Source organism: Oncorhynchus mykiss, chromosome 13 (genome assembly GCF_057628025.1).
Source record: "Oncorhynchus mykiss isolate SJ-2025 chromosome 13, ASM5762802v1, whole genome shotgun sequence".
NCBI lineage: Eukaryota > Metazoa > Chordata > Actinopteri > Salmoniformes > Salmonidae > Oncorhynchus > Oncorhynchus mykiss.
Genome location: NC_143034.1, coordinates 77811371 through 77836467, shown reverse-complemented (window position 1 = coordinate 77836467; position 25097 = coordinate 77811371). Strand labels below are relative to the sequence as shown.

At 43.5% G+C, this 25097-nt stretch overlaps 1 protein-coding gene across 3 annotated transcripts in view; it reads left to right on the top strand.

Annotated features, from left to right (window-relative positions):
- The window catches only part of ift70 (intraflagellar transport 70), a 45304-nt gene extending 29187 nt beyond the window's left edge, over nucleotides 1-16117 (top strand). For 2 of the 3 annotated variants that reach the window (XM_090197788.1, XM_090197790.1), the window contains exons 13-19: nucleotides 528-604; nucleotides 3344-3554; nucleotides 10997-11068; nucleotides 11288-11391; nucleotides 14166-14244; nucleotides 14848-14977; nucleotides 15749-16117. In XM_090197788.1, the coding sequence (XP_090053914.1) occupies nucleotides 528-604; nucleotides 3344-3554; nucleotides 10997-11068; nucleotides 11288-11391; nucleotides 14166-14244; nucleotides 14848-14977; nucleotides 15749-15885 (810 nt within the window). In that variant the 3' untranslated portion in view covers nucleotides 15886-16117. The remainder of the gene's footprint in view (nucleotides 1-527; nucleotides 605-3343; nucleotides 3555-10996; nucleotides 11069-11287; nucleotides 11392-14165; nucleotides 14245-14847; nucleotides 14978-15748) is intronic. The other variant, XM_090197789.1, reaches the window with a different exon arrangement.
- Nucleotides 16118-25097: the final 8980 nt, after the last annotated feature.

Genomic DNA, 25097 nt, shown 5'->3' with positions numbered 1-25097 from the left:
TGTAGTCTGTCTCTAAGGTGCAGGAAGCCAGGCTAGTCCGTGACCTGTGTGTAATCTCTGTCTCTAAGATACAGGAAGCCAGGCTAGTCCGTGACCTGTGTGTAGTCTTTGTCTCTAAGATACAGGAAGCCAGGCTAGCCCGTGACCTGTGTGTAATCTTTGTCTCTAAGGTGCAGGAAGCCAGACTAGCCCGTGACCTGTGTGTAATCTTTGTCTCTAAGATACAGGAAGCCAGACTAGCCCGTGACCTGTGTGTAATCTTTGTCTCTAAGGTGCAGGAAGCCAGGCTAGTCCGTGACCTGTGTGTTGTCTTTGTCTCTAAGGTGCAGGAAGCCAGGCTAGTCTGTGACCTGTGTGTTGTCTTTGTCTCTAAGGTGCAGGAAGCCAGGCTAGTCCGTGACCTGTGTGTTGTCTTTGTCTCTAAGGTGCAGGAAGCCAGACTAGTCTGTGACCTGTGTGTAATCTTTGTCTCTAAGATACAGGAAGCCAGGCTAGCCCGTGACCTGTGTGTTGTCTTTGTCTCTAAGATACAGGAAGCCAGACTAGCCCGGGATACCGAAGCCTTGAAGAAAACCCTCCAGGACTACGATGAGATGGTGGAGAAGTGAGTAGACCCCGCCCCTACTTAGTATTCTCCTGTCTGATTGGTAGATTGTCTCACTTTTATCTTCCCTGATTGGTGACTTACCTTACCTACTCTGCTGGTTGGTCACTTTGGTCCATTATTCTTCCCTGATTGGTGGCTGGTCTGGATCTTCTCCCTGTCTGATTGGTGGCTGGTCTGGACCTTCTCCCTGTCTAATTGGTGGCTGGTCTGGACATTCTCTCTTCCTGATTGGTGGCTGGTCTGGACCTTCTCCCTTCCTGATTGGTGGCTGGTCTGGAACTTCTCCCTTCCTGATTGGTGGCTGGTCTGGACCTTCTCCCTGTCTGATTGGTGGCTGGTCTGGACATTCTCTCTTCCTGATTGGTGGCTGGTCTGGACATTCTCCCTTCCTGATTGGTGGCTGGTCTGGACCTTCTCCCTTCCTGATTGGTGGCTGGTCTGGAACTTCTCCCTTCCTGATTGGTGGCTGGTCTGGACCTTCTCCCTGTCTGATTGGTGGCTGGTCTGGACATTCTCCCTTCCTGATTGGTGGCTGGTCTGGACCTTCTCCCTTCCTGATTGGTGGCTGGTCTGGACCTTCTCCCTTCCTGATTGGTGGCTGGTCTGGACCTTCTCCCTTCCTGATTGGTGGCTGGTCTGGACCTTCTCCCTTCCTGATTGGTGGCTGGTCTGGACCTTCTCCCTGTCTGGTTGTCTGAATGGTGTATCTCCTCTTCTTCCGTATTGGTGACTCAGGCTAACATCTACTGCTATAGTTGTTACCTCCTTTAAAAGTTGGGAGCTGACGCTGCAGGACTTAACTCCACTCCAGTTTATATATATATATAACATGTCTTACTGAGCCTTTCCATAAGTCCTCTCCAGTTTATATATATATATATATATAACATGTCTTACTGAGCCTTTCCATAAGTCCACTCCAGTTTATATATGTATATATAACATGTCTTACTGAGCCTTTCCATAAGTCCACTCCAGTTTATATATACAGTGCCTTGCGAAAGTATTCGGCCCCCTTGAACTTTGCGACCTTTTGCCACATTTCAGGCTTCAAACATAAAGATATAAAACTGTATTTTTTTGTGAAGAATCAACAACAAGTGGGACACAATCATGAAGTGGAACGACATTTATTGGATATTTCAAACTTTTTTAACAAATCAAAAACTGAAAAATTGGGCGTGCAAAATGATTCAGCCCCCTTAAGTTAATACTTTGTAGCGCCACCTTTTGCTGCGATTACAGCTGTAAGTCGCTTGGGGTATGTCACTATCAGTTTTGCACATCGAGAGACTGACATTTTTTCCCATTCCTCCTTGCAAAACAGCTCGAGCTCAGTGAGGTTGGATACTTTACAGTATTGTAGCCTACTGTATCTGATCATATTCCTGGGCTTTACAGTATTGTAGCCTACTGTACCTGATCATATTCCTGGGCTTTACAGTGTTGTCTCCTACTGTACCTGATCATATTCCTGGGCTTTACAGTATTGTAGCCTACTGTACCTGATCATATTCCTGGGCTTTACAGTGTTGTCTCCTACTGTACCTGATCATTTCCCTGGGCTTTACAGTATTGTAGCCTACTGTACCTGATCATATTCCTGGGCTTTACAGTATTGTAGCCTACTGTACCTGATCATTTTCCTGGGCTTTACAGTATTGTAGCCTACTGTACCTGATCATATTCCTGGGCTTTACAGTATTGTAGCCTACTGTACCTGATCATATTCCTGGGCTTTACAGTATTGTAGCCTACTGTGCCTGATCATTTTCCTGGGCTTTACAGTGTTGTAGCCTACTGTACCTGATCATATTCCTGGGCTTTACAGTATTGTAGCCTACTGTGCCTGATCATTTTCCTGGGCTTTACAGTGTTGTAGCCTACTGTACCTGATCATTTTCCTGGGCTTTACAGTATTGTAGCCTACTGTACCTGATCATATTCCTGGGCTTTACAGTATTGTAGCCTACTGTACCTGATCATATTCCTGGGCTTTACAGTATTGTAGCCTACTGTGCCTGATCATTTTCCTGGGCTTTACAGTGTTGTAGCCTACTGTACCTGATCATATTCCTGGGCTTTACAGTGTTGTCTCCTACTGTACCTGATCATATTCCTGGGCTCTCGAGGTCGGTGTAAAACAGGCATCTGATTATATTGTTTGTGAATGGCAATGTCCGTGACCAAAATCACCAAGTCTACCAGTACTTTTGAAATGTCTCCAGTAGATTTTCCATATTCCTCCTGAAAGCCCTAATCTGCTCACTTAAATGAATAGAGATCCTGGTCACGGTGCTACAGTATGTTGTTACAGCATAATCAAAGTGAGGACAATCGGCGTTCTGCTGTATACTTATAGCCTATTGTAACCTGAAAGTCACACCTTTCCTCACCCCGCCCAAAACTCCTCCCTTTAACACAGTGACCATTCAAAAACGAGCTGTTTATCTTTAAAAAAAAGACATTGCGACCAAAGAGAACAGACAAAATGGACATCGTTCTCATCAAGACGGCTATAAGTAAGTGATGTCTGCTAAATAATCAAGTTAGATTTCTCCAGAAATAAAGAATTAAAAATAACACCCCACATCCCAGTTCTGATAACCCAGGCTAAGATCTACTGGTATATAACTGGTATATAACTGTTGTCCTGTAGGTACATCTCTGTGCTGATAACCCAGGCTAAGATCTACTGGTATATAACTGGTATATAACTGTTGTCCTGTCCTGTAGGTACATCCCAGTTCTGATGGCCCAGGCTAAGATCTACTGGAACAGGGAGAACTACCAGATGGTTGAGAAGATCTTCCGTAAATCGGTGGAGTTCTGCAACGAACACGACACCTGGAAGCTCAACGTGGCTCACGTTCTCTTCATGCAGGAGAACAAGTACAAGGAAGCCATCGGCTTTTACGAACCCATCGTTAAGAAACACTACGACAACGTGAGTTAACTAGAGAGGGAGGGAGATGGGGGGAGAAAGGAGAGAGGGAGGGAGATGGGGGGAGAAAGGAGAGAGGGAGGGAGATGGGGGAGAAAGGAGAGAGGGAGGGAGATGGGGGAGAAAGGAGAGAGGGAGGGAGATGGGGGGAGAAAGGAGAGAGTGAGGGAGATGGGGGAGAAAGGAGAGAGGGAGGGAGATGGGGGAGAAAGGAGAGAGGGAGGGAGATGGGGGGAGAAAGGAGAGAGGGAGGGAGATGGGGGGAGAAAGGAGAGAGGGAGGGAGATGGGGGGAGAAAGGAGAGAGGGAGGGAGATGGGGGAGAAAGGAGAGAGGGAGGGAGATGGGGGGAGAAAGGAGAGAGGGAGGGAGATGGGGGAGAAAGGAGAGAGGGAGGGAGATGGGGGGAGAAAGGAGAGAGGGAGGGAGATGGGGGGAGAAAGGAGAGAGGGAGGGAGATGGGGGGAGAGAGGAGAGAGGGAGGGAGATGGGGGAGAGAGGGAGGGAGATGGGGGAGAGAGGGAGGGAGATGGGGGGAGAAAGGAGAGAGGGAGGGAGATGGGGGGAGAAAGGAGAGAGGGAGGGGGGAGATGGGGGGAGAGAGGAGAGAGGGAGGGATCACATACATTGCCTTCAGGAAAATATTCAGACCCCTTGACTTTTTCCACATTTTGTTACATTTACAGCCTTATTCTAAAATGTATTAAAATCGTTTTTTTCCCTCATCCTACACAATACCCCATAATGACAAAGTAAAAATGTTTTTTTTGTGCTAATTTATTAAAAATTAAAAACTGAAATATCACATTTACATAAGTATTCAGACCCTTTACTCAGTACTTTGTTGAAGCACCTTTAGCAGTGATTACAGCCTTGAGTCTTCTTGGGTATGACGCTACAAGCTTGGCACACCTGTATTTGGGGAGTTTCTCCCATTCTTCTCTGCAGATCCTCTCAACCTCTGTCTGGTTGGATGAGGAGCATTGCTGCACATCTATTTTCAGGTCTCTCCAGAGATGTTCAATCGGGTTCAAGTCCGGGCTCTGGCTGGGCCACAAAGACATTCAGAGACTTGTCCCGAAGCCACTCCTGCATTGTCTTGGCTGTGTGCTTAGGGTCGTCGTCCTGTTGGAAGGTGAACCTTCGCCCCAGTCTGAGGTCCAGGTTTTCATCAAGGATCTCTCTGTACTTTGCTCCATTCATCTTTGCCTCGATCTTGACTAGTCTCCCAGTTCCTGCCGCTGAAAAACATCCCCACAGCATGATGCTGCCACCACCATGCTTCACCGTAGGGATGGTGCCAGATTTCCAGACGTAATGCTTGGCATTCAGACCAAAGAGTTAAATCTTGGTTTCATCAGACCAGAGAATCTTGTTTCTCATGGTCTGAGAGTCTTTAGCTGCCTTTTGGCAAATTCCTAGCGGGCTGTCATGTGTCTTTTACTGAGGAGTGGCTTATGTCTGGCCATTCTACCATAAAGGCCTGATTGGTGGAGTGCTGCAGAGATGGTTGTCCTTCTGGAAGGTTCTCCCATCTCCACAGAGGAACTCTGGAGCTCTGTCAGAGTGGCCATCAGGTTCTTGGTCACCTCTCTGTGCCTCGACACAGTTCTGTCTTTGACCTCTATGGGACAATTCATTCCACCTCATGGCTTGATTTTTTTCTCTGACATGCACTGTCAACTGTGGAACCTTTCATATAGACAGGTGTGTGCCTTTCCAAATCATGACCAATCAATAGAATGTACCACAGGTGGACTCCAATCAAGTTGTAGAAACATCTCAAGGATGATCAATGGAAACAGGATGCACCTGAGCTCAATTTCAAGTCTCATAGCAAAGGGCCTGAATACCTATGTAAAAAAAACATCATTATTTTTTTCGCAAACAATTCTAGAAAACTGTTTTTGCTTTCTCGTTTTGGGTTATTGTGTGTAGATTGCTGAGGAGCACGTTTTATTTCATCCATTTTAGAACAAGGCTGTAACGTAGCAACGGTTTTGGAAAAGTAAAGAGGACTGAATGCTTTCCTAAGGCACAGTCTAATACCATTTGGATGTTTACGGGCCTTAGATGTTTCTGTTCAGAAAACCTCTGTAGTGGACTACTGTGGACCGTAGTCATGTAGACTATAGTTCTGTTGACCTGTTGACCGTAGTCATGTAGACTATAGTTCTGTTGACCGTAGTCATGTAGACTATAGTTCTGTTGACCGTAGTCATGTAGACTATAGTTCTGTTGACCGTAGTCATGTAGACTATAGTTCTGTTGACCGTAGTCATGTAGACTATAGTTCTGTTGACCTGTTGACCGTAGTCATATAGACTATAGTTCTGTTGACCGTAGTCATGTAGACTATAGTTCTGTTGACCGTAGTCATGTAGACTATAGTACTGTTTACCGTAGTCATATAGACTATAGTTCTGTTGACCGTAGTCATGTAGACTATAGTTCTGTTGACCTGTTGACCGTAGTCATATAGACTATAGTTCTGTTGACCGTAGTCATATAGACTATAGTTCTGTTGACCGTAGTCATGTAGACTATAGTTCTGTTGACCGTAGTCATATAGACTATAGTTCTGTTGACCGTAGTCATATAGACTATAGTACTGTTGACCGTAGTCATGTAGACTATAGTTCTGTTGACCGTAGTCATGTAGACTATAGTTCTGTTGACCGTAGTCATGTAGACTATAGTTCTGTTGACCGTAGTCATATAGACTATAGTTCTGTTGACCGTAGTCATATAGACTATAGTTCTGTTGACCTGTTGACCGTAGTCATATAGACTATAGTTCTGTTGACCGTAGTCATGTAGACTATAGTTCTGTTGACCGTAGTCATGTAGACTATAGTTCTGTTGACCGTAGTCATGTAGACTATAGTTCTGTTGACCGTAGTCATATAGACTATAGTTCTGTTGACCTGTTGACCGTAGTCATGTAGACTATAGTTCTGTTGACCGTAGTCATATAGACTATAGTTCTGTTGACCGTAGTCATGTAGACTATAGTTCTGTTGACCGTAGTCATATAGACTATAGTTCTGTTGACCGTAGTCATGTAGACTATAGTTCTGTTGACCGTAGTCATGTAGACTATAGTTCTGTTGACCTGTTGACCGTAGTCATGTAGACTATAGTTCTGTTGACCTGTTGACCGTAGTCATATAGACTATAGTTCTGTTGACCGTAGTCATGTAGACTATAGTACTGTTGACCTGTTGACCGTAGTCATATAGACTATAGTTCTGTTGACCATAGTCATATAGACTATAGTTCTGTTGACCGTAGTCATGTAGACTATAGTTCTGTTGACCGTAGTCATATAGACTATAGTTCTGTTGACCGTAGTCATGTAGACTATAGTTCTGTTGACCTGTTGACCGTAGTCATATAGACTATAGTTCTGTTGACCGTAGTCATGTAGACTATAGTTCTGTTGACCGTAGTCATATAGACTATAGTTCTGTTGACCGTAGTCATATAGACTATAGTTCTGTTGACCGTAGTCATGTAGACTATAGTTCTGTTGACCGTAGTCATGTAGACTATAGTACTGTTGACCTGTTGACCGTAGTCATATAGACTATAGTTCTGTTGACCGTAGTCATATAGACTATAGTTCTGTTGACCGTAGTCATGTAGACTATAGTTCTGTTGACCGTAGTCATATAGACTATAGTTCTGTTGACCTGTTGACCGTAGTCATATAGACTATAGTTCTGTTGACCGTAGTCATATAGACTATAGTTCTGTTGACCGTAGTCATGTATACTATAGTTCTGTTGACCGTAGTCATGTAGACTATAGTTCTGTTGACCGTAGTCATGTAGACTATAGTTCTGTTGACCGTAGTCATATAGACTATAGTTCTGTTGACCGTAGTCATATAGACTATAGTTCTGTTGACCTGTTGACCGTAGTCATATAGACTATAGTTCTGTTGACCGTAGTCATATAGACTATAGTTCTGTTGACCGTAGTCATATAGACTATAGTTCTGTTGACCGTAGTCATATAGACTATAGTTCTGTTGACCGTAGTCATATAGACTATAGTTCTGTTGACCGTAGTCATATAGACTATAGTTCTGTTGACCTGTTGACCGTAGTCATATAGACTATAGTTCTGTTGACCGTAGTCATATAGACTATAGTTCTGTTGACCGTAGTCATATAGACTATAGTTCTGTTGACCGTAGTCATATAGACTATAGTTCTGTTGACCGTAGTCATATAGACTATAGTTCTGTTGACCGTAGTCATGTAGACTATAGTTCTGTTGACCGTAGTCATATAGACTATAGTTCTGTTGACCGTAGTCATGTAGACTATAGTTCTGTTGACCTGTTGACCGTAGTCATGTAGACTATAGTTCTGTTGACCTGTTGACCGTAGTCATATAGACTATAGTTCTGTTGACCGTAGTCATGTAGACTATAGTTCTGTTGACCGTAGTCATATAGACTATAGTTCTGTTGACTGTAGTCATGTAGACTATAGTTCTGTTGACCGTAGTCATGTAGACCATAGTTCTGTGGACCGTAGTCATGTAGACTATAGTACTGTTGACCGTAGTCATGTAGACTATAGTTCTGTTGACCGTAGTCATATAGACTATAGTTCTGTTGACCGTAGTCATGTAGACTATAGTTCTGTTGACCGTAGTCATGTAGACTATAGTTCTGTTGACCGTAGTCATATAGACTATAGTTCTGTTGACCGTAGTCATGTAGACTATAGTTCTGTTGACCGTAGTCATGTAGACTATAGTTCTGTTGACCGTAGTCATGTAGACTATAGTTATGTTGACCGTAGTCATGTAGACTATAGTTCTGTTGACCGTAGTCATATAGACTATAGTTCTGTTGACCGTAGTCATGTAGACTATAGTTCTGTTGACCGTAGTCATATAGACTATAGTTCTGTTGACCGTAGTCATGTAGACTATAGTTCTGTTGACCGTAGTCATGTAGACTATAGTTCTGTTGACCGTAGTCATATAGACTATAGTTCTGTTGACCGTAGTCATATAGACTATAGTTCTGTTGACCTGTTGACCGTAGTCATATAGACTATAGTTCTGTTGACCGTAGTCATGTAGACTATAGTTCTGTTGACCGTAGTCATATAAACTATAGTTCTGTTGACCGTAGTCATATAGACTATAGTTCTGTTGACCGTAGTCATGTAGACTATAGTTCTGTTGACCGTAGTCATGTAGACTATAGTTCTGTTGACCGTAGTCATATAGACTATAGTTCTGTTGACCGTAGTCATGTAGACTATAGTTCTGTTGACCGTAGTCATGTAGACTATAGTTCTGTTGACCGTAGTCATGTAGACTATAGTTCTGTTGACCGTAGTCATGTAGACTATAGTTCTGTTGACCTGTTGACCGTAGTCATATAGACTATAGTTCTGTTGACCGTAGTCATATAGACTATAGTTCTGTTGACCGTAGTCATGTAGACTATAGTTCTGTTGACCGTAGTCATGTAGACTATAGTTCTGTTGACCTGTTGACCGTAGTCATATAGACTATAGTTCTGTTGACCGTAGTCATGTAGACTATAGTTCTGTTGACCTGTTGACCGTAGTCATATAGACTATAGTTCTGTTGACCGTAGTCATATAGACTATAGTTCTGTTGACCTGTTGACCGTAGTCATATAGACTATAGTTCTGTTGACCGTAGTCATGTAGACTATAGTTCTGTTGACCGTAGTCATATAGACTATAGTTCTGTTGACCGTAGTCATGTAGACTATAGTTCTGTTGACCGTAGTCATGTAGACTATAGTTCTGTTGACCGTAGTCATGTAGACTATAGTTCTGTTGACCGTAGTCATATAGACTATAGTTCTGTTGACCTGTTGACCGTAGTCATGTAGACTATAGTTCTGTTGACCGTAGTCATGTAGACTATAGTTCTGTTGACCGTAGTCATGTAGACTATAGTTCTGTTGACCGTAGTCATGTAGACTATAGTTCTGTTGACCGTAGTCATGTAGACTATAGTTCTGTTGACCTGTTGACCGTAGTCATGTAGACTATAGTTCTGTTGACCTGTTGACCGTAGTCATGTAGACTATAGTACTGTTTACCGTAGTCATGTAGACTATAGTTCTGTTGACCGTAGTCATGTAGACTATAGTTCTGTTGACCGTAGTCATGTAGACTATAGTTCTGTTGACCGTAGTCATGTAGACTATAGTTCTGTTGACCGTAGTCATGTAGACTATAGTTCTGTTGACCTGTTGACCGTAGTCATGTAGACTATAGTTCTGTTGACCATAGTCATGTAGACTATAGTTCTGTTGACCGTAGTCATGTAGACTATAGTTCTGTTGACCGTAGTCATGTAGACTATAGTTCTGTTGACCGTAGTCATGTAGACTATAGTTCTGTTGACCTGTTGACCGTAGTCATATAGACTATAGTTCTGTTGACCGTAGTCATGTAGACTATAGTTCTGTTGACCGTAGTCATGTAGACTATAGTTCTGTTGACCGTAGTCATGTAGACTATAGTTCTGTTGACCTGTTGACCGTAGTCATATAGACTATAGTTCTGTTGACCGTAGTCATGTAGACTATAGTTCTGTTGACCGTAGTCATGTAGACTATAGTTCTGTTGACCATAGTCTGGTGATGTCATGCTGCTATTGAAATGAATCCTGTCTCTGCTCCCCTGCTGGCTACATAGCTGGAACACTGTAATATACAGGAGTGTCCCTGCCGACGTAAACCCTCGGTAACACCCACACACCCACGTCCCTGTACCCCATTCTCACCCCGGGTGGGAGAGTGCAGTGACTCTGAATGCAGTGGCCAGTCTCACCCCTGGTGGCAGAGTGCAGTGACTCTGAATGCAGTGGCCAGTCTCACCCCTGGTGGCAGAGTGCAGTGACTCTGAATGCAGTGGCCAGTCTCACCCCTGGTGGCAGAGTGCAGTGACTGAATGCAGTGGCCAGTCTCACACTTTGGGTTGAGTCTCACACTTTGGGTTGAGTCTCACACTTTGGAATGAGTCCCAAATGGTCCCTTATTCCCTACAAAGTGCACTAATTTTGCCCATCTCACATAGCACTCTGGTCAAAGGTAGTGCACTACGTAGGGAATAGGGTGCCATTAGGGATGCTCTGAATGCTGTGTCTCATCTCTGCATGATACTTTAGTGTTTCTGGAGTGATGAAGTGTTGAACATCCACAGTCTACTAACGCAGGTCTGCCCTTCTCCCAAAGTGTCCTGACTGATCTCTCTCTCTCCCCTGCTCTCTCTCTCTCTCTCTCTCTCTCTTTCTCTCCTCTCTCTCTCTCTCTCCATTCCCCTCTTGCTCTCTCTCCCCCCCTTTCTCTCTCCCCCCCTCTCTCTCTCCCTCTCTCTCTCCCTCCCCCTCCCTCTCGCCCCCCCCCCTTCTCTTTCTCCCCCCCCTCTCCAGATCCTGAATGTCAGTGCTGTTGTGCTGGCTAACCTGTGTGTCTCATATATCATGACCAGCCAGAACGAAGAGGTAGGAGTGAGTGAGTGAGTGAGTGAGTGAGTGAGTGAGTGAGTGGAGTGGAGTGGAGTGGAGTGGAGTGGAGTGGAGTGGAGTGGAGTGGAGTGGAGTGGAGTGGAGTGGAGTGGAGTGGAGTGGAGTGGAGTGGAGTGGAGTGGAATGGAGTTTACAGTATAAAACACAGTGAAACATCTGAGCCCACCACTGTCCCTGTAACCCTGTTCTCCTCAGGCTGAAGAACTGATGAGGAAGATCGAGAAGGAGGAAGAGCAGATCTCCTACGACGACCCCGATAAGAAAGTCTTCCACCTCTGTATCGTCAACCTGGTGATAGGGTGAGTTGGATTTCCCCGGTCCTTCAGCGGTGTAGTGGAGGGGGAACTTACAGAAACTCTTCTCACACACCTTTTGGGGGCAAAATGCATTGAAAGAATAGGGAGCCGTTACTATTGTTTTACCACTGCATCACTGGTTACATTGACAGGTTCTGTTACACTACACTGTGTTAATAGTGTTTTTATGTCTCTTCCAGGACCTACATCACTGGTTACATTGACAGGTTCTGTTACACTACACTGTGTAAATAGTGTTTTTATGTCTCTTCCAGGACCTACATCACTGGTTACATTGACAGGTTCTGTTACACTACACTGTGTTAATGGTGTTTATATGTCTCTTCCAGGACCTACATCACTGGTTACATTGACAGGTTCTGTTACACTACACTGTGTTAATAGTGTTTTTATGTCTCTTCCAGGACCTACATCACTGGTTACATTGACAGGTTCTGTTACACTAAACTGTGTTAATAGGGTTTCTATGTCTCTTCCAGGACCCTGCACTGTGTTAATGGGGTTTCTATGTCTCTTCCAGGACCCTGTACTGTGTTAATGAATAGGGTTTATATCTCTCTTCCAGGACCCTGCACTGTGTTAATGGGGTTTCTATGTCTCTTCTAGAACCCTGCACTGTGTTAATGGGGTTTCTATGTCTCTTCTAGGACCCTGTACTGTGTTAATGAATAGGGTTTATATGTCTCTTCCAGGACCCTGCACTGTGTTAATGGGGTTTATATGTCTGTTCTAGGACCCTGCACTGTGTTAATGGGGTTTCTATGTCTCTTCTAGGACCCTGCACTGTGTTAATGGGGTTTCTATGTCTCTTCCAGGACCCTGCACTGTGTTAATGGGGTTTCTATGTCTCTTCTAGGACCCTGCACTGTGTTAATGGGGTTTCTATGTCTCTTCTAGGACCCTGCACTGTGTTAATGGGGTTTCTATGTCTCTTCCAGGACCCTGCACTGTGTTAATGGGGTTTCTATGTCTCTTCTAGGACCCTGCACTGTGTTAATGGGGTTTCTATGTCTCTTCCAGGACCCTGCACTGTGTTAATGGGGTTTCTATGTCTCTTCTAGAACCCTGCACTGTGTTAATGGGGTTTATATGTCTCTTCCAGGACCCTGCACTGTGTTAATAGAGTTTATATGTCTCTTCTAGGACCCTGCACTGTGTTAATTGGGTTTCTATGTCTCTTCCAGGACCCTGCACTGTGTTAATGGGGTTTCTGTGTCTCTTCTAGGACCCTGCACTGTGTTAATGGGGTTTCTATGTCTGTTCTAGGACCCTGCACTGTGTTAATGGGGTTTCTATGTCTCTTCTAGGACCCTGCACTGTGTTAATGAATAGGGTTTCTATGTCTCTTCCAGGACCCTGCACTGTGTTAATGGGGTTTCTATGTCTCTTCTAGGACCCTGTACTGTGTTAATGGGGTTTCTATGTCTCTTCTAGGACCCTGTACTGTGTTAATGAATAGGGTTTATATGTCTCTTCCAGGACCCTGCACTGTGTTAATGGGGTTTCTATGTCTCTTCTAGGACCCTGCACTGTGTTAATGGGGTTTCTATGTCTGTTCTAGGACCCTGCACTGTGTTAATGGGGTTTCTATGTCTCTTCTAGAACCCTGCACTGTGTTAATGGGGTTTCTATGTCTCTTCCAGGACCCTGCACTGTGTTAATGGGGTTTCTATGTCTCTTCTAGGACCCTGCACTGTGTTAATGGGGTTTCTATGTCTCTTCCAGGACCCTGCACTGTGTTAATGGGGTTTCTATGTCTCTTCTAGGACCCTGCACGGTGTTAATGGGGTTTCTATGTCTCTTCTAGGACCCTGCACGGTGTTAATGGGGTTTCTATGTCTCTTCTAGAACCCTGCACTGTGTTAATGGGGTTTCTATGTCTCTTCTAGAACCCTGCACTGTGTTAATGGGGTTTATATGTCTCTTCCAGGACCCTGCACTGTGTTAATAGAGTTTATATGTCTCTTCTAGGACCCTGCACTGTGTTAATTGGGTTTCTATGTCTCTTCCAGGACCCTGCACTGTGTTAATGGGGTTTCTGTGTCTCTTCTAGGACCCTGCACTGTGTTAATGGGGTTTCTATGTCTCTTCTAGGACCCTGCACTGTGTTAATGAATAGGGTTTCTATGTCTCTTCCAGGACCCTGTACTGTGTTAATAGTGTGTGTATGTCTCTTCCAGGACCCTGTAATGTGTTAATAGGGTTTATATGTCTCTTCTAGGACCCTGCACTGTGTTAATTGGGTTTCTATGTCTCTTCCAGGACCCTGCACTGTGTTAATGGGGTTTCTGTGTCTCTTCTAGGACCCTGCACTGTGTTAATGGGGTTTCTATGTCTCTTCTAGGACCTTACACTGTGTTAATGGGGTTTCTATGTCTCTTCCAGGACCCTGTACTGTGTTAATGAATAGGGTTTCTATGTCTCTTCCAGGACCCTGTATTGTGTTAATAGGGTTTATATCTCTCTTCCAGGACCCTGTACTGTGTTAATAGGGTTTATATCTCTCTTCCAGGACCCTGTACTGTGTTAATAGGGTTTATATCTCTCTTCCAGGACCCTGTACTGTGTTAATAGTGTTTCTATGTCTCTTCCAGGACCCCGTACTGTGTTAATAGGGTTTATATCTCTCTTCCAGGACCCTGTACTGTGTTAATAGGGTTTATATCTCTCTTCCGGGACCCTGTAGTGTTAATAGGGTTTATATCTCTCTTCCAGGACCCTGTACTGTGTTAATAGTGTTTCTATCTCTCTTCCAGGACCCTGTACTGTGCCAAGGGGAACTACGACTTCGGCATCACCCGTGTCATCAAGAGTCTGGAACCGTACAACAAGAAGGTTGCACATTGTTTTTCTATCCGGCAGTTCTGGAACATTCTCTTGGAAAGCCAATGTTTTTGGATGTTTCTACCACTTCAGCCCTGACAAACATGTTGGTAGTGTGTCCCAAATGACACCCTAATTCCCTATATAGTGCACTACTCTGTTTAAAAGAAGTGCACTACTCTGTTTAAAAGTAGGGTGTCATTTGGGACACACCCCTTCCAGAGTGTTTGATCTTTGTTTAGATATTGGCCAACCGAAACATAGCCCAGAGTTCTGCACCTGGGTCTGCTCACTCAGCCCGGCTGAACACACACAGAGTGTCTCTGTAGGAGTGTTGTTGTCATTCCTACAACGCTATCAACCACACACTTGTTTTAACTGGTTTTAACTGGTTTTTCAGGCCAGGTACAAGTTGTTTAGATCAGGGTACCTGTCAAATTGACTTTGAGAGTGTATATCCCTGCCCCCCCCTCCCTGGTAACACAATGTCCAGACAGGTTTCCAGAAATCCTAGTTGGAAGATTCCCTGAATCAGGAGGGAATGAGAAGGACATATCTATTCCTCTGACCAGGGTTTCGTATCCTTCTCTCATGGTTGTCGTCCTGTGTGTGTAGCTGGGAACAGACACCTGGTTCTATGCTAAGCGCTGTTTCCTGTCTCTGCTGGAGAACACGGCCAAACACATGATCATGATCAGGGACTCAGTTGTTCAGGAGTGTATTCAGTTCCTGGAGCACTGTGAAGGTACGGACGCGCACACACACACACACACACACACATACACACACACACACACACACACACACATACAAACACGTGCAGATAGACACATACACACACACACACACACACACACACACACACACACACACACACACACACATACAAACACGTGCAGATAGACACACACACACAGACAAACACATACATAATTACACGTGCAGACAGACACACACACACACAGACACACACATGCACACTCACTCACACACACCCACAGACACGTGCAGACACACACACACAGTTTCAACACACCATTTACCCTCCTTTCGTCCCTCCTCTCTCTCTCCTCTCCCCCTCTCTCCTCTCCTCTCCCCCTCTCTCCTCTCCTCTCCCCCTCTCCTCTCCTCCCCCCTCTCTCCTCTCCATCCCCCCTCTCTCCTCTCCATCCCCCCTCTCTCCTCTCCCTCCCCCCTCTCCTCTCCCTCTCTCCTCTCCCCCTCTCTCCTCTCCTCCCCCCTCTCCTCTCCCTCGCCACCTCTCTCCTCTCCTCCTCTCTCCTCTCCCCCTCTCTCCTCTCCTCTCCCCCTCTCTCCTCTCCCCCCTCTCCTCTCCCTCCCCCCTCTCTCTACTCTCCTCTCCTCTCCCCCTCTCCTCTCTCCTCTCCTCTCCCCCTCTCTCCTCTCCCCCCTCTCCTCTCCCTCCCCCCTCTCTCTACTCTCCTCTCCTCTCCCCCTCTCCTCTCTCCTCTCCTCTCCCCCTCTCTCTCCTCCTCCCTCTCCTCTCTCCCTGTAGTGTACGGTAAGACAGAGCCAGCCATGATAGAACAGCCACTGGAGGAGGACAGGATGCACATCGGAAAGAACACCGTCACCTACGAGTCTCGCCTCCTCAAAGCTCTCTTCTACGAGGTCATCGGATGGAACCAGTGATGTCATACTAGAACGGAACAGAACCCGCTGATGTCATCGGACAGAACCAGTAGTTTACACTAAAGCCTTTTTAGAACCTGTTCTACGCCCCAAACAGTTCAAATCTATCAACCTGGACCACATCACATGAGCTATTATAGTACATTATATATTTGGCTTGTTGTTATTTTCTGCATCATCTGAAAGTTACAAGCTGTTGTTCTGACTTCTGTTAAACATATTCTGGACTCAACTCCTCGTCTTACCCACACTCACACACACACAGTGGGAGACGCCATGGGGCCTCGTTCATTTGAGCGTGTTTAGGTTAGTTGAGCCTGGGCCCAGAGAGCTGTTGGCTGAGACAACATGCAACGCAACATAAACACAACAACATAAACACAACATAAACACAACAACATAAACACAACATAAACACAACATAAACACAACAACATAAACACAACATAAACACAACATAAACACAATATAAACACAACAACATAAACACAACATAAACACAACATAAACACAACATAAACACAACATAAACACAATATAAACACAACAACATAAACACAACATAAACACAACATAAACACAACAACATAAACACAACATAAACACAATATAAACACAACAACATAAACACAACATAAACACAACATAAACACAACATAAACACAACATAAACACAACAACATAAACACAACATAAACACAACATAAACACAACATAAACACAACATAAACACAACAACATAAACACAACATAAACACAACATAAACACAACATAAACACAATATAAACACAATATAAACACAACATAAACACAACAACATAAACACAACATAAACACAATATAAACACAATATAAACACAACATAAACACAACAACATAAACACAACATAAACACAACATAAACACAATATAAACACAACAACATAAACACAACATAAACACAACATAAACACAACAACATAAACACAACATAAACACAACATAAACACAATATAAACACAACAACATAAACACAACATAAACACAACATAAACACAACATAAACACAACATAAACACAACATAAACACAACATAAACACAACATAAACACAACAACATAAACACAACATAAACACAACATAAACACAACATAAACACAACATAAACACAACATAAACACAATATAAACACAACAACATAAACACAACATAAACACAACATAAACACAACATAAACACAACATAAACACAACATAAACACAACAACATAAACACAATATAAACACAACATAAACACAACAACATAAACACAACATAAACACAACAACATAAACACAACATAAACACAACATAAACACAACAACATAAACACAACATAAACACAACATAAACACAATATAAACACAACATAAACACAACATAAACACAACAACATAAACACAACATAAACACAACATAAACACAACAACATAAACACAACATAAACACAACATAAACACAACAACATAAACACAACATAAACACAACATAAACACAACATAAACACAACATAAACACAACAACATAAACACAACATAAACACAACATAAACACAATATAAACACAACATAAACACAACATAAACACAACAACATAAACACAACATGAACACAACATAAACACAACATAAACACAACATAAACACAACAACATAAACACAACAACATAAACACAATATAAACACAACATAAACACAACAACATAAACACAACAATATAAACACAACATAAACACAATATAAACACAACATAAACACAATATAAACACAACATAAACACAATATAAACACAACAACATAAACACAACATGAACACAACATAAACACAACATAAACACAACATAAACACAATATAAACACAACAACATAAACACAATATAAACACAACAACATAAACACAACATAAACACAATATAAACACAACAACATAAACACAACATAAACACAACATAAACACAACATAAACACAACATAAACACAATATAAACACAACATAAACACAACATAAACACAATATAAACACAACAACATAAACACAACATAAACACAACATAAACACAACATAAACACAACATAAACACAATATAAACACAACATAAACACAACATAAACACAACATAAACACAACATAAACACAATATAAACACAACATAAACACAACATAAACACAACATGAACACAACATAAACACAACATAAACACAACATAAACACAACAACATAAACACAACAACATAAACACAATATAACAACATCTAAGATGTTACTCAGTTCCAGTTAATGTGAGGAAACCAGTCAATGGAACTGAATGTATTAAGACCTAATCTATGGATGTCACATGACTGGGAATACAGATATGCATCTGTTGGTCACAAATATATATTATTTTTTTTAAACTAGGAGTGTGGATCAGAAAACCAGTCAGTATCTGGTGTGACTGTTTTCCTCAGGCAGCGCAACACATCTCCTTCACATAGAGTTGATCAGGCTGTTGATTGTGGAATGTTGTAACATGGGGCTGAGCATTATCATGGCACGACAACGGGCCTCAGGATCTCGTCACGGTATCTCTGTGCATTTAAATCGCCATCGATAAAATTGCAATTGTGTTCGTTGTCCGTAGCTTATACCTGCCCATTACCCCAACGCCACCATGGGGCACTCTGTTTACAATGTTGACATCAGCAAACCGCTCACCCACACAATGTCTGCCATCTGCCCGGTACAGTTGAAATCTGGATTCATCCGTGAAGTGCACACTTCTCCAGAGTGCCAGTGTGCCATCAAAGGTGAGCATTTACCCACTGAAGTCGGTTACGATGCCGAACTGCAGTCAGGTCAAGACCCTGGTGAGGATGATTTAAGAGAAATAAGCATTTTGTACATTTGGAAAATGTCTGGGATCATTTATTTCAGCTCATGAAACATGAAACCAACACTTTCCATGCTGCGTTTTCATTTTTGTTCAGTGTGTGTATATATATATATATATTGTTATATGTATTGTTATATATATTGTTATTGTTGTGTATATTGTTATATTATTATATAATATGTGTGAGCTTGTTGTGTCTTCAAAGGAGAGTATGTCCATATGCTTATACTACGACCCTTACACTAGTCTCACATGGCACCCTATTCCCTACATAGTGCACTACTTTAGACCAGAGCTCTATGGCACCCTATTCCCTACATAGTGCACTACTTTAGACCAGGGCCTATGGCGCCCTGTTCCCTATATAGTGCACTACTTTTGACCAGAATCCTATGGGGTTATAGTACTAACCTGTGGTCTAGATCTGCCTGCTTCCTGTCTCTGTAGACACTGTAACTTCCTGAGGAGAAAGGCCTTGTTCTGGGCTCTGGTCTAAAGTAGTACACTATACAGCTGTAACTTCCTGAGGAGAAAGGCCTTGTTCTGGGCTCTGGTCTAAAGTAGTACACTATACAGCTGTAACTTCCTGAGGAGAAAGGCCTTGTTCTGGGCTCTGGTCTAAAGTAGTACACTATACAGCTGTACCTTCCTGAGGAGAAAGGCCTTGTTCTGGGCTCTGGTCTAAAGTTGTACACTATACAGCTGTAACTTCCTGAGGAGAAAGGCCTTGTTCTGGGCTCTGGTCTAAAGTAGTACACTATACAGCTGTAACTTCCTGAGGAGAAAGGCCTTGTTCTGGGCTCTGGTCTAAAGTAGTACACTATACAGCTGTAACTTCCTGAGGAGAAAGGCCTTGTTCTGGGCTCTGGTCTAAAGTAGTACACTATACAGCTGTAACTTCCTGAGGAGAAAGGCCTTGTTCTGGTCTAAAGTTGTACACTATACAGCTGTAACTTCCTGAGGAGAAAGGCCTTGTTCTGGGCTCTGGTCTAAAGTTGTACACTATACAGCTGTAACTTCCTGAGGAGAAAGGCCTTGTTCTGGGCTCTGGTCTAAAGTTGTACACTATACAGCTGTAACTTCCTGAGGAGAAAGGCCTTGTTCTGGGCTCTGGTCTAAAGTAGTACACTATACAGCTGTAACTTCCTGAGGAGAAAGGCCTTGTTCTGGTCTAAAGTTGTACACTATACAGCTGTAACTTCCTGAGGAGAAAGGCCTTGTTCTGGTCTAAAGTTGTACACTATACAGCTGTAACTTCCTGAGGAGAAAGGCCTTGTTCTGGGCTCTGGTCTAAAGTTGTACACTATACAGCTGTAACTTCCTGAGGAGAAAGGCCTTGTTCTGGGCTCTGGTCTAAAGTTGTACACTATACAGCTGTAACTTCCTGAGGAGAAAGGCCTTGTTCTGGGCTCTGGTCTAAAGTTGTACACTATACAGCTGTAACTTCCTGAGGAGAAAGGCCTTGTTCTGGGCTCTGGTCTAAAGTAGTACACTATACAGCTGTAACTTCCTGAGGAGAAAGGCCTTGTTCTGGGCTCTGGTCTAAAGTAGTACACTATACAGCTGTAACTTCCTGAGGAGAAAGGCATTGTTCTGGGCTCTGGTCTAAAGTAGTACACTATACAGCTGTAACTTCCTGAGGAGAAAGGCCTTGTTCTGGGCTCTGGTCTAAAGTAGTACACTATACAGCTGTACCTTCCTGAGGAGAAAGGCCTTGTTCTGGGCTCTGGTCTAAAGTTGTACACTATACAGCTGTAACTTCCTGAGGAGAAAGGCCTTGTTCTGGGCTCTGGTCTAAAGTTGTACACTATACAGCTGTAACTTCCTGAGGAGAAAGGCCTTGTTCTGGGCTCTGGTCTAAAGTAGTACACTATACAGCTGTAACTTCCTGAGGAGAAAGGCATTGTTCTGGGCTCTGGTCTAAAGTAGTACACTATACAGCTGTAACTTCCTGAGGAGAAAGGCCTTGTTCTGGGCTCTGGTCTAAAGTAGTACACTATACAGCTGTAACTTCCTGAGGAGAAAGGCATTGTTCTGGGCTCTGGTCTAAAGTAGTACACTATACAGCTGTAACTTCCTGAGGAGAAAGGCCTTGTTCTGGGCTCTGGTCTAAAGTAGTACACTATACAGCTGTAACTTCCTGAGGAGAAAGGCATTGTTCTGGGCTCTGGTCTAAAGTAGTACACTATACAGCTGTAACTTCCTGACGAGAAAGGCCTTGTTCTGGGCTCTGGTCTAAAGTAGTACACTATACAGCTGTAACTTCCTGAGGAGAAAGGCATTGTTCTGGGCTCTGGTCTAAAGTAGTACACTATACAGCTGTAACTTCCTGAGGAGAAAGGCCTTGTTCTGGGCTCTGGTCTAAAGTAGTACACTATACAGCTGTAACTTCCTGAGGAGAAAGGCCTTGTTCTGGGCTCTGGTCTAAAGTAGTACACTATACAGCTGTAACTTCCTGAGGAGAAAGGCCTTGTTCTGGGCTCTGGTCTAAAGTTGTACACTATACAGCTGTAACTTCCTGAGGAGAAAGGCCTTGTTCTGGGCTCTGGTCTAAAGTAGTACACTATACAGCTGTAACTTCCTGAGGAGAAAGGCCTTGTTCTGGGCTCTGGTCTAAAGTAGTACACTATACAGCTGTAACTTCCTGAGGAGAAAGGCCTTGTTCTGGGCTCTGGTCTAAAGTTGTACACTATACAGCTGTACCTTCCTGAGGAGAAAGGCCTTGTTCTGGGCTCTGATCTAAAGTAGTACACTATACAGCTGTAACTTCCTGAGGAGAAAGGCCTTGTTCTGGGCTCTGGTCTAAAGTAGTACACTATACAGCTGTAACTTCCTGAGGAGAAAGGCCTTGTTCTGGGCTCTGGTCTAAAGTAGTACACTATACAGCTGTAACTTCCTGAGGAGAAAGGCCTTGTTCTGGGCTCTGGTCTAAAGTAGTACACTATACAGCTGTAACTTCCTGAGGAGAAAGGCCTTGTTCTGGGTTCTGGTCTAAAGTTGTACACTATACAGCTGTAACTTCCTGAGGAGAAAGGCCTTGTTCTGGGCTCTGGTCTAAAGTAGTACACTATACAGCTGTAACTTCCTGAGGAGAAAGGCCTTGTTCTGGGCTCTGGTCTAAAGTAGTACACTATACAGCTGTAACTTCCTGAGGAGAAAGGCCTTGTTCTGGGCTCTGGTCTAAAGTTGTACACTATACAGCTGTAACTTCCTGAGGAGAAAGGCCTTGTTCTGGGCTCTGGTCTAAAGTTGTACACTATACAGCTGTAACTTCCTGAGGAGAAAGGCCTTGTTCTGGGCTCTGGTCTAAAGTAGTACACTATACAGCTGTAACTTCCTGAGGAGAAAGGCCTTGTTCTGGGCTCTGGTCTAAAGTAGTACACTATACAGCTGTAACTTCCTGAGGAGAAAGGCCTTGTTCTGGGCTCTGGTCTAAAGTAGTACACTATACAGCTGTAACTTCCTGAGGAGAAAGGCCTTGTTCTGGGCTCTGGTCTAAAGTTGTACACTATACAGCTGTAACTTCCTGAGGAGAAAGGCCTTGTTCTGGGCTCTGGTCTAAAGTAGTACACTATACAGCTGTAACTTCCTGAGGAGAAAGGCCTTGTTCTGGGCTCTGGTCTAAAGTTGTACACTATATAAGAAATAGGGTGGGGGATTTTGTACTCAAACTTTGACGTTTTAGTGATTTTGTAACTTCTCTTTTACCGTTTGTTTAAAAAAAGATGGTCACCATTATTTAGTCTATATTCAATGATATTTGTTTTTCTACAGAATAAAAAGAAAATGTACATGATACGAGTGGTTTGTGATTCTGTCTCTGTGGTAGTGGAGGAAGTGGACGACAGGGTTGGGGTTGATTCCATTTCAATTCCAGGGAAATTTCAGAAAGTCATTTCAAACCCTAAATATTACTGTGTTCAGTCAGAGGTGTCTCATTTTTCCTGAACCTATTTACCACAACAACACTGCCTTGATCGTCACATGTTATGCATCCCTCTCAACTGGTTGAGTCTCCAGAGGTAAACTCATTAGTCACAGACTGTTGCAAAACGTTTTGCAACAATTTACTCTTGTTTTACATTTATCCTGCAATAGAAAGGGCCCTATCTATCCCCTAGCTAGCCAACAGTCTGCTCCAATAGAAAGGGCCCTGTCTATCTCCTAGCTAGCCAACAGTCTGCTCCAATAGAAAGGGCCCTATCTATCCCCTAGCTAGCCAACAGTCTGCTCCAATAGAAAGGGCCCTGTCTATCTCCTAGCTAGCTAACAGTCTGCTCCAATAGAAAGGGCCCTGTCTATCTCCTAGCTAGCCAACAGTCTGCTCCAATAGAAAGGGCCCTATCTATACCCTAGCTAGCCAACAGTATGCTCCAATAGAAAGGGCCCTGTCTATCTCCTAGCTAGCCAACAGTCTGCTCCAATAGAAAGGGTCCTATCTATCTCCTAGCTAGCCAACAGTCTGCTCCAATAGAAAGGGCCCTATCTATCCCCTAGCTAGCCAACAGTCTGCTCCAATAGAAAGGGCCCTATCTATCCCTTAGCTAGTCAACAGTCTGCTCCAATAGAAAGGGCCCTATCTATCCCCTAGCTAGCCAACAGTCTGCTCCAATAGAAAGGGCCCTATCTATCCCCTAGCTAGCCAACAGTCTGCTCCAATAGAAAGGGCCCTATCTATCCCCTAGCTAGCCAACAGTCTGCTCCAATAGAAAGGGCCCTATCTATCCCCTAGCTAGTCAACAGTCTGCTCCAATAGAAAGGGCCCTATCTATCCCTTAGCTAGCCAACAGTCTGCTCCAATAGAAAGGGCCCTATCTATCCCTTAGCTAGCCAACAGTCTGCTCCAATAGAAAGGGCCCTATCTATCCCCTAGCTAGTCAACAGTCTGCTCCAATAGAAAGGGCCCTATCTATCCCTTAGCTAGCCAACAGTCTGCTCCAATAGAAAGGGCCCTATCTATCCCTTAGCTAGTCAACAGTCTGCTCCAATAGAAAGGGCCCTATCTATCCCTTAGCTAGCCAACAGTCTGCTCCAATAGAAAGGGCCCTATCTATCTATCCCCTAGCTAGCTAACAGTCTGCTCCAATAGAGAGGGCCCTATCTATCCCCTAGCTAGTCAACAGTCTGCTCCAATAGAAAGGGCCCTATCTATCCCTTAGCTAGCCAACAGTCTGCTCCAATAGAAAGGGCCCTATCTATCTATCCCCTAGCTAGCTAACAGTCTGCTCCAATAGAGAGGGCCCTATCTATCCCCTAGCTAGTCAACAGTCTGCTCCAATAGAGAGGGCCCTATCTATCCCCTAGCTAGTCAACAGTCTGATCCAATAGAGAGGGCCCTATCTATCCCTTAGCTAGCCTACAGTCTGGTGAACAAAGGCCCAGGAGCCTCACTTTTCAAATGTTCTTAGTTGCTATTCTTCATTTCTTCATACTATAATTTCTTAAAATAGGAGAAAATTCTGTTTAATTACAATGTCTCTACAAATGAATAAAGCTGTGTTGGTCACAAATGAATTAATAAGCGCATTTCATTTATAAATCGCAAAACAAATAGCATACAAAATATATGTAAATTGCATATTTTCATTTCAAGTTTAAAATGTATAAATGGCATTGTGTAGTTATGGATTTCATCATACGCATAATTAACTAGCAAATCTGTGTGAACTACAAACGTCTTCTAAACGAGACACCGATGCTCTGTGTTGTGTCCCAAAGAGCTCTATTCCCTACATCAGGGCTTCTCAAACCACTTCCCTGGGAACCCCCAGACCTTACACAATGTTGTCGTAGCCCTGTGTTGTGTCCCAAAGAGCTCTATTCCCTACATCAGGGCTTCTCAAACCACTTCCCTGGGAACCCCCAGACCTTACACAATGTTGTCGTAGCCCTGTGTTGTGTCCCAAAGAGCCCTATTCCCTACATCAGGGCTTCTCAAACCACTTCCCTGGGACCCCCAGACCTTACACAATGTTGTCGTAGCCCTGTGTTGTGTCCCAAAGAGCCCTATTCCCTACATCAGGGCTTCTCAAACCACTTCCCTGGGACCCCCAGACCTTACACAATGTTGTCGTAGTCCTGAACTAGGTCACTTGATTGAAGTAGTCAAAGGGCTCGACGATTAGTTGACAAGTTGAATCAGGTGTTGCTAGCCAATTATCATACTTGAGTAAAAGTAAAGAGAGAAAATGACTCAAGTAAAAGTCACCCAGTAAAATGCTACTTGAGTAAAAGTCACCCAGTAAAATGCTACTTGAGTAAAAGTCACCCAGTAAAATGCTACTTGAGTAAAAGTCACCCAGTAAAATGCTACTTGAGTAA